The sequence below is a fragment of the Heterodontus francisci genome, chromosome 48, assembly GCF_036365525.1.
Source record: "Heterodontus francisci isolate sHetFra1 chromosome 48, sHetFra1.hap1, whole genome shotgun sequence".
NCBI lineage: Eukaryota > Metazoa > Chordata > Chondrichthyes > Heterodontiformes > Heterodontidae > Heterodontus > Heterodontus francisci.
Genome location: NC_090418.1, coordinates 2,644,938 through 2,660,398, shown reverse-complemented (window position 1 = coordinate 2,660,398; position 15,461 = coordinate 2,644,938). Strand labels below are relative to the sequence as shown.

Sequence of the window (15,461 nt, the reverse complement as noted above, 5' to 3'; positions counted from 1 at the left end):
TAGCTTTTGGTCACCTGTCTGAAAATCTCTTTATGTGGCTCTGTGTCTAATTTTGCTATATAATGCCTTGGGATGTTTTACTATGTGCAAGATGCAAGTTTTTGTTGAACTGAACTGAGTCTCATTTCACATTGGATCCTTACAGGCAGAAAATAAGGGGGGAATCTCTCCTCCGTAGCTCTAGCCCAGTGATCCTCAACCTTTTTCATCTGAGGCAGGGCAAAAAGACTCCGTGGACCACCTACTGGTCCCATCCCACCTGCTTTTGCTTGCCACCGCAAAAAAAACTCATCAGAATTAATGGGAAGAATGGCGCTGCTTTTGATGAGACACCAATGAGGTGATGTCTGATTCCAAGCTGGAGAGCTCCAGTGTCATGTTGGGATTTACGTTCAGCCGGTTCCTCCTCTTTGTTTTCAGCGCCACAAGTAATGAGGATCCCATCTCGCTGTTGCATGTTGCAGCAGCAGTAACATAAATCTTGCTTATAGATCTAAATTATTTTTGCTCGCGCTTATGACGACTCATGCCGCGCTCGCAGGAGCCAGTCTGGTTGTGTGATGTCACGCGAGTGATGGGGTTGAGGGTTCTGGCCTGTGCTCTTGTATGGCCTGGGCTGTGCCGTTGCGCATCAGTGACTAGCAGCCTGTGGACCACCTGGAGGACCCTCGCAGGCCACACTTTGAGAACCACTGCTCTAGCCTGAGTTTGAATCCAGAACCCAGAGGTGGAAGGTCAGTGTCTAATCCACTGCACCAGCTCACTTGCTGTTAAGGAAATCAATGGTGCAGCATTGCTAACAAAAGCACACAAAGTGCTGGTGAGTCAAGAGTTAATATCTGTCTTAAAGCTGCTTCATTGTGGTTAGGCAGAGAACGGAAACATTATGTGTGTGTGTGAGTGAAAGCGTGAGAGAATCAGCCAGCCACCAGGGGAAGGAGAGACTTGTCTTAGTTTTGAGAGAGCGCCGACCGAGATACATCGCTGTTATGTTGGACACTGGAGTGTGTTTAAGCAGCTGAGAATGAATGAATCGGGGAACGGCACTGCCACGGAGGAGCGCCTCATCGAAGTCAGAGTCTTTGCTTCTGTCACCTCCTTTGTCCTGCTGGCTTTCTTCAACCTTGTGATCAATTACACCATTCTGAGTGAGGACCGCCTGCGGTCTCAAGCCAGGTTTGTTTTGCTGTTCCATCTCTTGGTGTCCGGTCTGATCTACTTTGGGCTGAGCAGCACCTTCTACCTTCTCATTTACCTGGGGGTGGCCATGTCCACCTCCTCCTGCCTGACCCTCCTCATGTTCCTAATGATGAGTGGCTCGACTATTCTCCTGACTCTGACTGTGATGGCAGTGGACCGATACTTTGCCATCTGCCACCCGCTCAAGTACAGTTCCTTCTGCACAAAACACAAAATCTGGATTCTCAGCAACCTGACCTGGGTGATCTCAGTGATCATCCCTCTGATCCTGGTCTCCCAACATTTGCGGGGGAAGCTTGGACCAGGAGGGACCGAGAGGTGCTCATCCTCCAACCTCCGCTCCAGCTACAACATGAAACAGACGTCCAAAATCCTGCTGATCTGCATCTGCACAGTCTTGATACTCTACAGCTACTTCAAAATACTGGCGGAAGGCAAACGCATTGGTGTGCTGAACCGGCGCAATAAGCGGGCGCGCAGCACCATCTTAATGCACGGGGTGCAGCTGGCGGTGTACATCATCCCTACATTCATCAACTTCATCCTACAATTGGTCGCACACGCTGGGAAGATCCACCAAAACACCAAAGCCCTCTTTGAGGTGCTAAACTTTGCCTTCTTCAGCCTGGCACAGTGCATCAGCCCCGTCATCTACGGCCTACGCAAAGAGGAGCTTTGGGAGCTCACCTCCCACAAGTTCCCGTGCTTCCTCTGGGACTTCAAGGGAACCCTGGAGTGGTTGGTGCGGACAACCCTACTCCTGCCCACAAAATCAAGTACCACGGCTGCAGTCCAGACCTGTCCCGAGGGGTTAACCCTGGTGAGTGAACAGACCACAGAAACATTCACGTTGTAGCCTCGCCTAAGTCATTTCTAGATGTTCCTTGGGATTTAATGGGGCTTCCCCACCTCTCATTGGCCCTGTGCATATTCAACATACACGTCCGTGGTCTTTGGAATATGGACAGCAAGGATTCTGTGACTTTTACTGCTGGATATTTTTGTTCACTGTGACTAAATGCAATGACTGAATGTTGATGACAGTTTTTCTTTGCGCTTCCTGTAAATGCCCTGATCTCAAATTATTTCTTCAACTCTTGGTTCAAACACTTCAAAAAGTCGCAGATTAGGGAGAAAATAACACTTTAACTTTAGCTCTTTCAAAGAGCTGGCACAGGCACGATGAGCTGAATGGCCACCTGTGATGTACTGTTACATCTTACAGAAACTTAAAAAAAGTAAAGACTCCTGGAGGAAATAAAACAAGGATTTAAAAAGGCTGAAGAGACAGTTTGATTTTTCACGTGAAAGACATTGGCTTGGGAGATGGGAATAAATGAGAAAAACTACACACAGTTATAAGAAGAAAGCTGTGAAGCAGGGCCATTAATTGGGACCCAGCTGTGCAGAGGAATGTGGTGAGGTATCACAGGGCAGGATGTCAATGCTTGGGATATTTTTATGACACAAAGCTTAAAATAAACACTGTGCTCTTTCCTGCCTAAAAGCGAATATCATCAAAACAAAATGTGAAAACTAACACTGCTTTTAGAAATGTTGGATTCCAAAGGAGAACTGTGCAATGATGACAAGAAGGAGATATATGTACAGATGGCTGACGATAAACCAGAGATAACATTCAAGCGGAACCCCCGGGAGTAGCTTGACATTTTCGGTGATGTTCTGGCAGCGAGCATGTGTGTCACAACCTAATCACCCTTAAAGTTGTCCAGATATGGAAGTCAATGTGATGATATCATGGTATCATTCCCCAAGTGCCAATGAGACATTAGAAATGGGACTGAATCTCCATTTGGAGCAACCAAAATGGCTGCCAGGGCAACCAAAATGTCTTGCCTTGCATCATCTCAGTTCTGTCTCAGTTTTTATTTTCCTGGATCATTCTATGGTCAAACGTTTAGGGGAACATTTTTCTTCCTCTTCACTTGAGGCAGCATTAGATACTTTTTTGTTATCTTACACTCATAACTGCCGAGTAGGAAATTACAGAACTTACAGAAAAAGTTCGGTTTGGAACATGCAGCTAAATTAATTTTGAAAGAGTTGCTTTTTTTAAAATTGCTAGTGCCAACACTGCTATGGATTGGTTCAATGTAAAATAAGGTTTGTGTGTTTTGCAAGCAGTCATGTTTTTTAAGAGACTGATTAAAGTAATCTGTGAATTTGAACTATTTCACGTTACATGGCTGATTGAAATCTGTCACTATTTTCTTTGAGGGATTGTGTGGTAAAGGAATTGTGTCTTTGGTTTGAAGATACATGTTTAAGGGTCCCCTCCTTAACAGCTGTGGCTCAGTAGGTTGCACTCTCACCTATAAGTCAGAAGATTGTGGGTTCAGTCCACTGCAGAGACTTAAGCACATAATCCAGGCTGAGGGAGTGCTGCAGTGTTGGGGGGGGGGGTCAGCACTGAAGGAGTGCTGCAGTGTAGGAGGGGCGGTACTCAGTGTTGGAGGGGGAGTACTGCAGTGTCAGAGGGTCAGTACTGAGAGAGTGCTGCAGTGCCGGAGGGTAAGTACTGAGGGAACGCTGCATGGTCGGAGGGTCAGTACTGAGGGAGTGCTGCACTGTCTGAGGGGCTGCACTGAGGGAGCACTGCATTGTTGCAGGGTCAGTACTGAGGCAGTGCTGCACTGTCGGAAGGTCAGTACTGAGGCAGTGCTGCACTGTCCGAAGGTCAGTACTGAGGGAGTGCTGCACTGTCGGAGGGTCAGTACTGAGGGAGTGCTGCACTGTCGGAGGGTCAGTACTGAGGGAGTGCTGCACTGTCGGAGGGTCAGCACTGAGGGAGTGCTGCACTGTCGGAGGGTCAGTACTGAAGGAGTTCTGCACTGTCAGAGGGTCAGTACTGTTGGTGCACTGCACTGTTGGAGGGTCAGTACTGAGGGTGCGCTGCACTGTCAGAGGGTCAGTACTATTGGTGCGCTGCACTGTCAGAGGGTCAGTACTGTTGGTGCACTGCACTGTCGGAGGGTCAGTACTGTTGGTGCACTGCACTGTCGGAGGGTCAGTACTGAGGGTGCGCTGCACTGTCAGAGGGTCAGTACTGTTGGTGCACTGCACTGTCGGAGGGTCAGTACTGAGGGTGCGCTGGGATCTTTCGGATGAGAGTTTAAACTGAGGCCCAGTCTGCCCTCTGACATGGGGATTAAAGATCCCATGGCACCAAAATCATATTGCTGTTTGTGAGAACTTGCTGTGCACAAAGTGGTTGCCACATTTACTACATTACAACAGTGACTACATTTCAAAAGTACTTCATTGACCATGGAGCGCTTTGAGACATCCTAAGGTCATGGAAGGTGCTATAAAAATGCAAGTTTTGTTTTTCTTAACCAAAGTACAGCATTTCCAACAATGTGTTACTATGCCGGACTGTCAGACTAGATAAGCTGCTGGTGTGAAGCTCGAACCCTCAGAGCTGGAGGTGAGAGTGCTACCAGCTGGGCAGAGTTACCACACAGGAGAAGGTGATGCTGCCTTGTCCCCCCACCACCGGCTCAGAATGCTGAAACAACTCAACTGCACTCCGTGCCTACCCCAGGCTGAGAACAGCAAATTCAGTGCGGAATCAAACCTGGGGCCTGTCTGTTCCGTGGGTCTGAGAGAGAGAGAGAGAGAGAGGAAGGTGCACACATTGGAGGGTGCTGGTTTCCAATCATATTTCATTTAAAATGGGGCTGCAAGTGTGCAGCAGTTCCAGAGGACAAGGAGCAGTGGGACTAAATGGATAGCTCTTACAAAGAGCTGGCACCACCATGATGGGGTGAATGGGCTCCTTCTATGCTGTATCATTCTATTAATTTTTGAAGTGTATTTTTTTATCTTAGTGTTAGAAGCTGCTGGCAGTGATTTCTGAAGCTTCATAATCCATTTTGAGGGAAATATAAAACAGATGCGAATCTTCTATTTTTACCATGCACTAAATATACTTTTACACTTCCTCTGGACTGTTTATTGGTCTGCGTGCTAACTCAGACAGGAATCGACTGGAAAACTCTCAGATCCTTTTCCTCTTTCAGTTTACAGCGTTCCATTAACCCTTACAGAGCTGGTTAAAAAAAAGCAGAAAGGAAGAACTCACATCAATACAACGCCTTTTGCCCCATCCTCTGGACATCCCAAAGCGCTTCACAGCCAATGAAGTACTTATTTTGAACTGTAGTCACTGTTGTAATGTAGGAAGCCCGGCAGCCAATTTGTGGACAGCAAATTCCCACAAACTGTCCTGCGCGAATGACCAGATGATCTGTGTTTGATCCTGTTGGTTGAGGGATAAATATTGGCCGGGTCTAGGTTTGCCAACTTTACTGGAGTATCCCAGAATTAATGATTAATCTGTGTGGTCCCCTGGCCTCTCACAGGTAACAGTATTGCATTAGTTAAGATGCTGGACTGATAATCCATAGAACATGAGTTCCAATCCCAACATGGGCCAGTTTGAGAATTTGAATTCAGTTTTTAAAAAAATCTGGAAATATAAAGCTGGTCCAGATAAAAGTGACCATAAAGCTGTCGGATTGTCATCAAAACCCAACAGGTTCACGTTCCTTGAGGGAAGGAAATATATGTGACTCCCATCCACAACAATATTTCTTTCCCCAGAGAGTAGGGAGAATGTGGAACTCGCGACCACAGGGAATGATTGTGATGAATAGTATAGATACATTTAAGGGGATGCTGGATAAACACATGAGGGAGAAAGGAATAGAAGGATATGCTGATGGGGTGAAATGAAGAGGGTGGGAGGAGGCTGATGTGGAGCAGAAACACTAGCATGGAGCAGTTGGGCCGAATGGCCTGTTTCTGTGCTGTACGTAATTCCTTGTAATATGGTTAACTTTATACTCCTTCTGAAGAGGCCTAACAAAGACTCTTAGTTGTACCAAACCTCAGAGACAACGAGGGACAGGCAATAGATGCCGGCCTTACCGGCGGTGCCCGTGTCCTGTGAAAGCATAAAAGAAAACCTGGGACAGAAAAATTGTGATGAGGTTTCAAAACACTGTGCCGCACTGCAATGCAACAGCATACAACGTACCACACCAGGATGCACTGCAGTGAAATGTGCCAGTATGCATTGAAACCCTGGCATATGTCTGTTCCAACTGATCAAGCCACAAGACGGATAGGGCAGTTTCTAGAGAGCGGAGGAATGTGGCTGTGATTATTGGCTCATTTCCGTGAGGATTGACGATACGGGAGACCAATGGTGGGAGAGTTGTGGAGGGGGTCAGGGGTGTTGGCGCAGTTTCAGGTGGGAGGTCTTGTTCTCAAACCCCGCCAGAACCCAGTCCCCCTCTATTGATGGGCGGCACAGTGGCGCAGTGGTTAGCACCGCAGCCTCACAGCTCCAGTGACCCGGGTTCAATTCTGGGTACTGCCTGTGTGGAGGTTGCAAGTTCTCCCTGTGTTTGCGTGGGTTTCCTCCGGGTGCTCCGGTTTCCTCCCACATGCCAAAGACTTGCAGGTTGATAGGTAAATTGGCCATTAGCAATTGCCCCTAGTGTAGGTAGGTGGTAGGGAAATATAGGGACAGATGGGGATGTGGTAGGAATATGGGATTAGTGTAGCATTAGTATAAATGGGTGGTTGATGTTCGGCACAGACTCGGTGGGCCGAAGGGCCTGTTTCAGTGCTGTATCTCTAAACTAAACTAAACTAAACTATTGCTGGCAACCCGAGTCTGGACACCACGAGAACATCCCTGCTCTACATTCTGAGGACAGGAACATCACAGTGATGATCCTCAAATTCTGGCTGCACTTCAGTCCCACGCTCCTGATCTTTGGGCACCCGGTGCGGAGGGGCTTGGGCCGGGAGGAGGATCTCCTCGTCGGTCTGCTCCTGGGCCTGGCCAAGGTGGCAATTCACAGGTCCAGGTTGCGGGCCGTCGGGGGGTCCGTCCTCCCCGATTGCCTGCCCCTCTTCCGTGGGTACGTTCGCGCCCGGGTGTCCCTGGAAAAGGAGCATGCGGTGTCCGCCGGTACGCTTGAGGCCTTCTGCGACCGGTGGGCACCGCAGGGACTGGAGTGCATCGTCGACGCCGAGAATGGCATTTTAATTTGAGTTTTTTTGTTTATTTATCTGGTTTTAATAAAGTTATTTTAAAAATAAAAAAAAAACAGTGATGGTCCACACTCACTGACCACCTCTAGCTACCCTGAGAAGCTGGGCCATGTCGGAGGGCAGTTAAGAGTTAACCGCGTTAACGTGGGACAAGAGTCATATACAGGCCCAGACTGGGCATGGACTTTGTAATGAACTTTAGAGAACCAATTGGGATTTTTCGATGATCTGATAGCTTCATGATTCCTTCATCAAATAGGAGGGTGGGATCTTTTTTGTCCACCTGAACAGGCAGTGGGGAGTTTGTCACATCCTCTTACAGTGCAGCACTCCCTCAAAACAGCACTGAAGCAGCAGCCTAGATTAGATCCTCAAATTACTTTGTGACACATCACACACTATCTGAAGCATTTTGCTCTTCCAGTAGTTGCCAAGGATCAATCCTTTAAAACTACAGCAAACCCAGAGCAGTTAAATCAGTTAGCACTTTTTGCTGATTTTGTTTGTTCTTCTAAGGGGTCAAACATTCCCATGGCAGGTACAGCATGGGGTTACATAGTAAAGCTCCCTCTACACTGTCCCCATCAAACACTCCCGGGACAGGTACAGCACAGGATTAGATACAGAGTAAAGCTCCCTCTACACTGTCCCATCAAACACTCCCGGGACGGGTACAGCAGAGGATTAGATACAGAGTAAAGCTCCCTCTACACTGTCCCCATCAAACACTCCCCAGGCCAGGTACAGCACAGGGTTAGATACAGAGTAAAGCTCCCTCTGCACAAAAAAAAGGGATTAGACACAGTAAAGTTCCCTCCACACTGTCCCCATCAAACACTCCCAGGACAGTTACAGCACCAGATTAGATACAGAGTAAAGTTCCCTCTGCACTGTCCCATCAAACACTCCCAGGACAGTTACAGCACTGGATTAGATACAGAGTAAAGTTCCCTCTACACTGTCCCATCAAACACTCCCAGGAGAGGTACAGCACGGGGTTAGATACAGAGTAATCTCAAAAAGGAAAAAAAAAAGAAAAGGAAATAAAAACAAAAAAAAAACGGGGTTAGATACAGAGTAAAGTTCCCTCTACACTGTCCCCATCAAACACTCCCAGGTCAGTTACAACACGGGTTAGATATAGCTCCTCAAGTTCTGGCTGCACTTCAGCCCCACGCTCCTGATCTTTGGGCTCCCGGTGCGGAGGGGCATGGACCGGGAGGAGGATCTCCTCGTCGGTCTGCTCCTGGGCCTGGCCAAGGTGGCAATTCACAGGCCCAGGTTGCGGGCCGTTGGGGGGTCCGTCCTCTCCGATTGCCTCCCCCTCTTCCGCGGTTACATTCGCGCCCGGGTGTCCCTGGAGAAGGAGCATGCGGTGTCCGCCGGTACGCTTGAGGCCTTCCGCGACCGGTGGGCACTGCAGGGCATTGTCGACGCCGAGAATGGCATTTTAATTTGAGTTTTTGTTTATTTCTGTTTTTAATAAAGTTATTTTTAAAAATATAAGTATGTATATAAAGGGGGTCTGAGCAATAAAGGCCTCCTTGGAAAAAAAAACGGGTTAGATACAGAGACCATAAGAAATAGGAGCTGGACTTTGCCATTTGGGGTAAAACTCCCTCTAAATGCTGTAAATTGTTTCGATGTCATGAAAAGAGCTACAAAAATACAAGTCTTTCTTTAACAGAGGTAAAAAGGCCCTGAAATGGAACAGTCAACAGCAGGATTTCAATTAGTCTCCTCTTTTCCTAGAAACAAATACTCCACACACAGGCAGCTAGTTTTTTTCAGCTGGCACAGACACGATGGGCTGAATGGCCTCTTTCTGTGCCATAACTCTTCTATGCTTCTACTATGTGTTGGAAATAAAGCTGATTTATTTGACATTTTTTTTAAAATGGGGTTAGGTACAGAGTAAAGCTCCCTCTAAAATAAAAGCAAAATACTGCAAATGCTGGAAATCTGAAACAAAAACAGAAAGTGCTGGAAATACTCAGCAGGTCAGGCAGCATCTGTGGAGAGAAAAGCAGAATTAACTGTTCAGGTCTATGACCTTTCATCAAAACTCTGATACAGCGTCTCTGGGCAGCAGCTCAGCAGAACCCCAGAGAATCGGCCTAAACAGCCATTGTGCTATTTTTCAATCTGCTGCCTGTGTTCTGCTGCATTGTGTTAAAAATTCATTCTTGGGATGTGGGCATCGCTGGTAAGGCCATCATTTATTGCTTGTCCCCTAATTGCCTTTGAGAAGGTGGTGGTGAGCTGCCTTCTTGAACCACTGCAGTCCATGTGGTGAAGATCCTTCCACAGTGCTATTAGGGAGGGATTTCCATGAGAAGATTATGAGAATTGCTGTGGATTCTCAGGAACAGAGTGCCAATCTGCAGCAGCTGTATCAGTGCTGTGATCCTTTCTGTTAATGCAGATTCATTGCAATTCAATGTCTAATCATTGTCTCCCGGCCAGGTAGCGCTTTGAATTTAAAATTCTCATTCTTGTTTTCAAATCCCTCCATGATCTTATTCCCTATCTCTGTAATCTCCTCCAGCTCCATAATCCTCCGAGATCTCTGCACTCCTCCAATTCTGGCCTCTTGCACATTCCCGATTTTAATGATGCCGCCCATTGATGGCTGTGCTTTCAGATGCCTGGGCCGTAAGCTCTGGAATTCCCTCCCTAAACCTCTCCATTTCTCTTCTTTTAAGACGCTTCTTAAAACCTACCTCTTTGACCAAGCTTTTGGTCACCTGTCCCAATATCTCCTTATGTAGCTAGGTGTCAGATTGAGGCATACAAAATTATGAGGGGCATAAATGGGGTAGATAGGAAGAAACTTTACCCTTAGCAGAGGTGTCATAGATTTAAGGTAAGGGGCATGAGGTTTAGAGGGATTTGAGAAAAAAAAATTTCACCCAGAGGGTGGGTGGAATCTGGAACACACTGCCTGAAGAGGTGGTAGAGGCAGGAACCCTCACAACATTTAAGAAGTATTTAGATGAGCACTTGAAATGCCATAGCATACAAGGCTACAGGCCAAGTGCTGGAAAATGGGATTAGAATAGATAGGTGCTTGATGGCCGGCACGGACATGATGGGCCGAAGGGCCTATTTCTGTGCTATATAACTTTATGACTCTATGACTGATTTACGCTCCAGTGAAGTGCCTTGGCGATGGTTTACTGCGGTATATGACTGCAGCTTGTGAGTGAGAATATAATTTTGCATACTGCAAAGGAAGTTCATCAGATTAATTTGTCAGTGAAGTATTCTTAATCTTCAAACATGCAACTAAACAGAGCCAGGAAATGCAATATTTCAAGGTTTGGTACAGTTCCAGCTCACAAAGGTCAATGTGCATAAAAGGTCATATCTTAAAGACTTCAAAATAATTCAGCTTCAGACAGTCTTCAAGCAAATCGGTGCCAAAGGTAAAGATCTCACGATCTCCTAAAAAAGACTTGCATTTCTATAGCGCCTTTCACAACCTCAAGATGTTTCAAATTGCTTTACAGCTAATAAGTGCTTTTGAAGTGTAGTCACTGCTGTACTGGAGGAAGTGCAGCAGACAATTTCGTGTACAGCAAGATCCCACAAACAGCAATGCGATAATGACATTTTTTTTAAATGATGTTGGTTGAGGGATAAATATTGGCCCCAGGACACCAGGAGGAACTCCCCTGCTCTTCTTCCAAATAGTGGCTGTGGGATCTTTTACAACCACTGGAGGGGACAGACAGGGCCTCAGTTTAATCTCTCACCCAAAACACGGCAGCTCTGATATTGCGGCGCTCCCTCAGTACTGCCCCTTCAATAGGACAGCGCTCCCTCAGTACTACCTCCTTGGACAGTGTAGCTCTCCCTCAGTACTCACCCTCCGACAATGCAGCGCTCCCTCAGTACTGAAGCTCTGACAGTGCAGCACTCCCTCAATACTGCCCCCTGGACTGTGCAGTGCTCCCTCAGGACTGCACTGGGTGTGTCGGCCTGCATTTTATGTTCAAGTCTCTGGAGTGGGACTTAAATCCTTGTGCCTCTGCATCAGAGGCGCATGTGCTACTCACTGAGGGACAGTTACCACATGTAGGCTCAGATATGAAGATTGGTGGCTGTAGTGAGGTTGAAGGAATGATGTTTTTAGATAGGAGGAGGGGGAATAGTGCAAATCAAAACATTGTTAGCGAAGACAGATTGGACCAGCCAGTGCTGCCCCTTGCAGTCAAACAGCCTGCGGGGACTTATTGCCTGGATTCACAATTGACTAACAGCCACTTGGATGAAGATTCCAAGGGGAGGTGTGGAGTGATGGGGGCGATTGGGGTATGGTGGAGGGGGTGAGTACTTGATGCCACATGGGGCTGTATTCATGTATATGGAGAGGAGAGAATGTCTGAGGGGCAGCACACAAGTGCCTGGGAGTTTAGCAACAGATGAGATGCTAAACCGAGGCTCCGTCTGCACTCACAGGTGGGTGTAAAAGATCCCATGGCCACTATTGGTAAAAGAGCAGGAGAGTTCTCTCCAGTATCCTGGGGTCAGTGTTTCGCAATGAATCAACACTAGCAGAGACAGGTTTGCTGGTCATTCATTGCTGTTTGTGAGATCTTGTTCTGTCCAAGTTAGCTGCATTACTTAAAAAGCAATTTTAAAAAAAATTCATTTTCAAGGTGTGGGCGTCACTAGCAAGGCCAGCATTTATTATCCATCCCAATTGCCCTGAGAAGGTGGTGGTAAGCCGCCTTCTTGAATCGAATATAGTGATACAACTGGGTGTCTCGCAAGGTCACTTCGGGGGCAGTAAAGGGTCAACAACATTGGTGTGGGACTGGAGTCACCTATAGGTCCAGATCGGATAAGGACAGCAGGTTTCCTTCCCTAACAACCTTAGTGAACCAGTTGGCTTTTTAATGACATTCCAACAGCCTCCTGGTCACTTTTTACCAAGACCAGCATTTTATTTCCAAATTCTTTTTTAAGCTGAATTGAAATTCTCAAAATGCCCAGGGTGAAATTTGAATCACTCTCTTCTGGTTGACTAGTCTAGGCCCCTTGGTTACTAACACAAAGCAGAGTACTACGGATGCTGGAAATCTGAAATAAAAATTGAAAATGCTGGATCCCACATGGACTGCAGCGGTTCATGAAGGCAGCTCATCACCACTTTCTCAAGGGCAATTAAGGATGGGCAATAAATGCTGGCCTAGCCAGCGATGCACACATCCCAGGAACGAATAAAAAAAATTACTCAGCTGGTCAGGCAGCGTCTGTGGAGAGAGAGAGAAAGAGTTAACATTACAGATCAACCACCTTTCACCCTCAGTTATTAGTCCTGTAGCATTGCCACTACACCACCGTGCTCAGAAATTGAATGGCCGTGAAATAGTTTGAGGATGCGGGAGGTGCTATATCAGTTTAGTTTCTTTCTTCATACAGTTAACGTTCTGATGTGTGCTTCCACCTCTTGTTCTCCAAAAGTCCACCTGTAACATGAGACTCCCTGATGGAAACACGTCAAAACATTACCGTTCTTAACTTATCATGGAGACTGCAAACTGCTCTTAAATAGCAAACTTTCATTCTGACAAAGCACTTCCCACACTTTATAAAACATTTCAGCAAATGTGGGTTTATTTTCCATTGTATTGCATCTCTGCGTCTCAATAAGTTTCATTCGTAACCTCTGCTTTGATATCCCACCACTTGAAGCACCGCTTTGCATCTTTGCTTGAGGTCCAACCGTTCCATCCTGTTTGTGAGATTTCGATTTGTTATCTTTGAATTTTTGAAAGTTAATATTGAATCTGCTTCCACCGCCCTTTCAGGCAGCACATTCCAGATCACAACAACTCACTGTGTTAAAAAACATTCTCATCTCCCCCTCTGGTTCTTTTACCAATTATTTTAAATCTCTGGTTACTGACTGTCCTGCCACTAGAATCAGTTTCTCCTTATTTACCCTATATAATGTTGAACGCCTGTACTAAATTAAATCTCCCCTTAACCTTGAATAGTAACTTTTGAAAGGGACTGGATAAATAATTCAAAGAGAAAAATTTTGCAGTGCTATGGTGAAAGAGCAGGGGGGAGTGGGACAAATTGGATAGCTCTTTCAAAGACATGTTGGGCCGAATGGCCCCCCTCCTCTGCTGTATGATTCTCTGGTTCTATCCCCAGTAGAGGAGTCAAGAAAAATAAAAGGAACAGATAAGGGGACCTTGACCTTGTTCAATCTGATAAAACAGACTTGAATTTCTACTGTGCCATTTTATACCTCAGGATGTCCCAAAACACTTCACACCAACAAAATACTTTGTGAAATGTAGTCACTGTTGGCTGTAAGGAAACTATGCAGTGGCAGACATTTAAGGGGATATTTCAGAATACACAGAATAGATACATTCCAATGAGAAAGAAAAATTCCAAGGGTGGGGAGACCCGCCATTTGTGGTCAACTAAAACATTTAAAGATAGTATCAAACTTAAAGAAAAGCATATCTTTGCGCAAAGATGGGAGGCAGGTCAGAAGATTGGACAGAATATAAAAAACAGCAAAGATTGACTAAAAGATTCATAAGGAAGGTAAAATTAGAGTACGAGAGAGAGCTAGCTAGAAATATAAAGACATAGTAAGAGTTTCTATAGATATTTAAAAAAGAAAGGTGTTAACAAATTGAACGTTGGTCCTATAGAAAATGAGTCTGGGGAATTAATAATGGATAGTAAGGAGATGGCAGATGAATTGAACAGGTATTTTGCATTGGTATTCACTATAGAGGATACAAGTAACATCCCAGTATTAGCAGTAAGGAAATGGAAGGGAGGGAGGAACTCAAGAAAATTACAATCACCAAAGTGGTACTGAATAAATTGTTGGAGCTGCGGGCTGACAAGTCCCCGGATCCTGATGGACTTCATCCTAGGGTGTTAAAAGAAGTGGCTAGTGAGATAGTTGAAGTGTTAGTTTTAATTTTCCAAAATTCCCTAGATGTAGGGAAGGTTCCGCTGGACTGGAAAATAGAGAATGTAACTCCTTTATTCAAAAAGGGAGCGAGACAGAAAGCAGGAAATAATAGGCCAGTTAGCTTAACATCTGTCTTAGGGAAAATGTTAGAAGCTATTATTAAAGATGTTATAGCAGGGAACTTAGAAAAATTGAAAGTAAACAGGCAGAGTGAACATGGTTTTGTTAAAGGGAAATCATGTTTAACCAATTTATTGGAGTTCTTTGAGGGAGTTACATGTGCTGTGGATGAAGGGGAACCAGTGGATGTATTGTATTTAGATTTCCAGAAGGCATTTGATAAGGTGCCACATCAAAAGTTATTGCAAAAAACAAGCTTATGGTGTAGGGGATAACATATTGGCATGGATAGAAGATTGGCTAGCTAACAGGAAACAGAGAGTAGCCATAAATGGGTCATTTTCTGGTTGGCAAGATGTAACAAGTCGTGTGCCACAAGTATCTGTGCTGGGGCCTCAACTTTTTGCAATTTATATACATGACTTAGATGACGAGACCGAAGGTATGGTTACTAAATTTGCTGACGACACAAAATTAGGTAGGAAAGTAGGTTGTGAAGACAACGTAAGGAGGCTACAAAGGGATATAGGTAGGCTAAGTGAGTGGGCAAAAATATGGCAGATGGAGTATAATGTGGGAAAATGCAAAGTTGTCCATTTTAGCAGGAAGAATAACAAAGAAGCATATTACCTAAATGGTGAGAGATTGCGGAGCTCTGAAATGCAGAGCGATCTGGGTGTCCTAGTGCATGAATTGCAAAGAGTTAGCATGCAGGTACAGCACATAATTAGGAAAGCTAATAGAATGTTATCGTTTATTGCGAGGGGAATTGAATACAAAAGTAGGGAGTAATGCTTCAGCTTTACAGGGCATTGGTGAGACCACATCTGGAGTACTGTGTACAGTATTGGTCTCCTTATTTAAGGAAGGATGTAAATGCGTTGGAAGCAGTTCAAAGAAGGTTTACTAGACTAATACCTGGAATGGGCGAGCTATATTATGAGGAAAGATTGGACAGGCTAGGCTTTTATCCACTGGAATTTAGAAGAGTAAGAGGCGACTTGATTGAAACATATAAGATCCTGAGGGGTCTTGACAGGGTGGATGTGGAAAGGATGTTTCCATTTGTGGGAGAATCTCGAACCAGGGGTCA

General features: G+C 45.6%; 1 protein-coding gene across 1 annotated transcript; it reads left to right on the top strand.

Annotated features, from left to right (window-relative positions):
* The first annotated feature begins 920 nt into the window (after positions 1-920).
* zgc:194312 (uncharacterized protein LOC794943 homolog) lies at positions 921-3,389 on the top strand. Its single transcript, XM_068023749.1, has one exon. It carries the CDS (start codon positions 1,025-1,027, stop codon positions 2,054-2,056), a length of 1,032 nt encoding a protein of 343 aa, XP_067879850.1. The 5' UTR covers positions 921-1,024; the 3' UTR covers positions 2,057-3,389.
* The last annotated feature ends 12,072 nt before the right edge of the window (positions 3,390-15,461 follow it).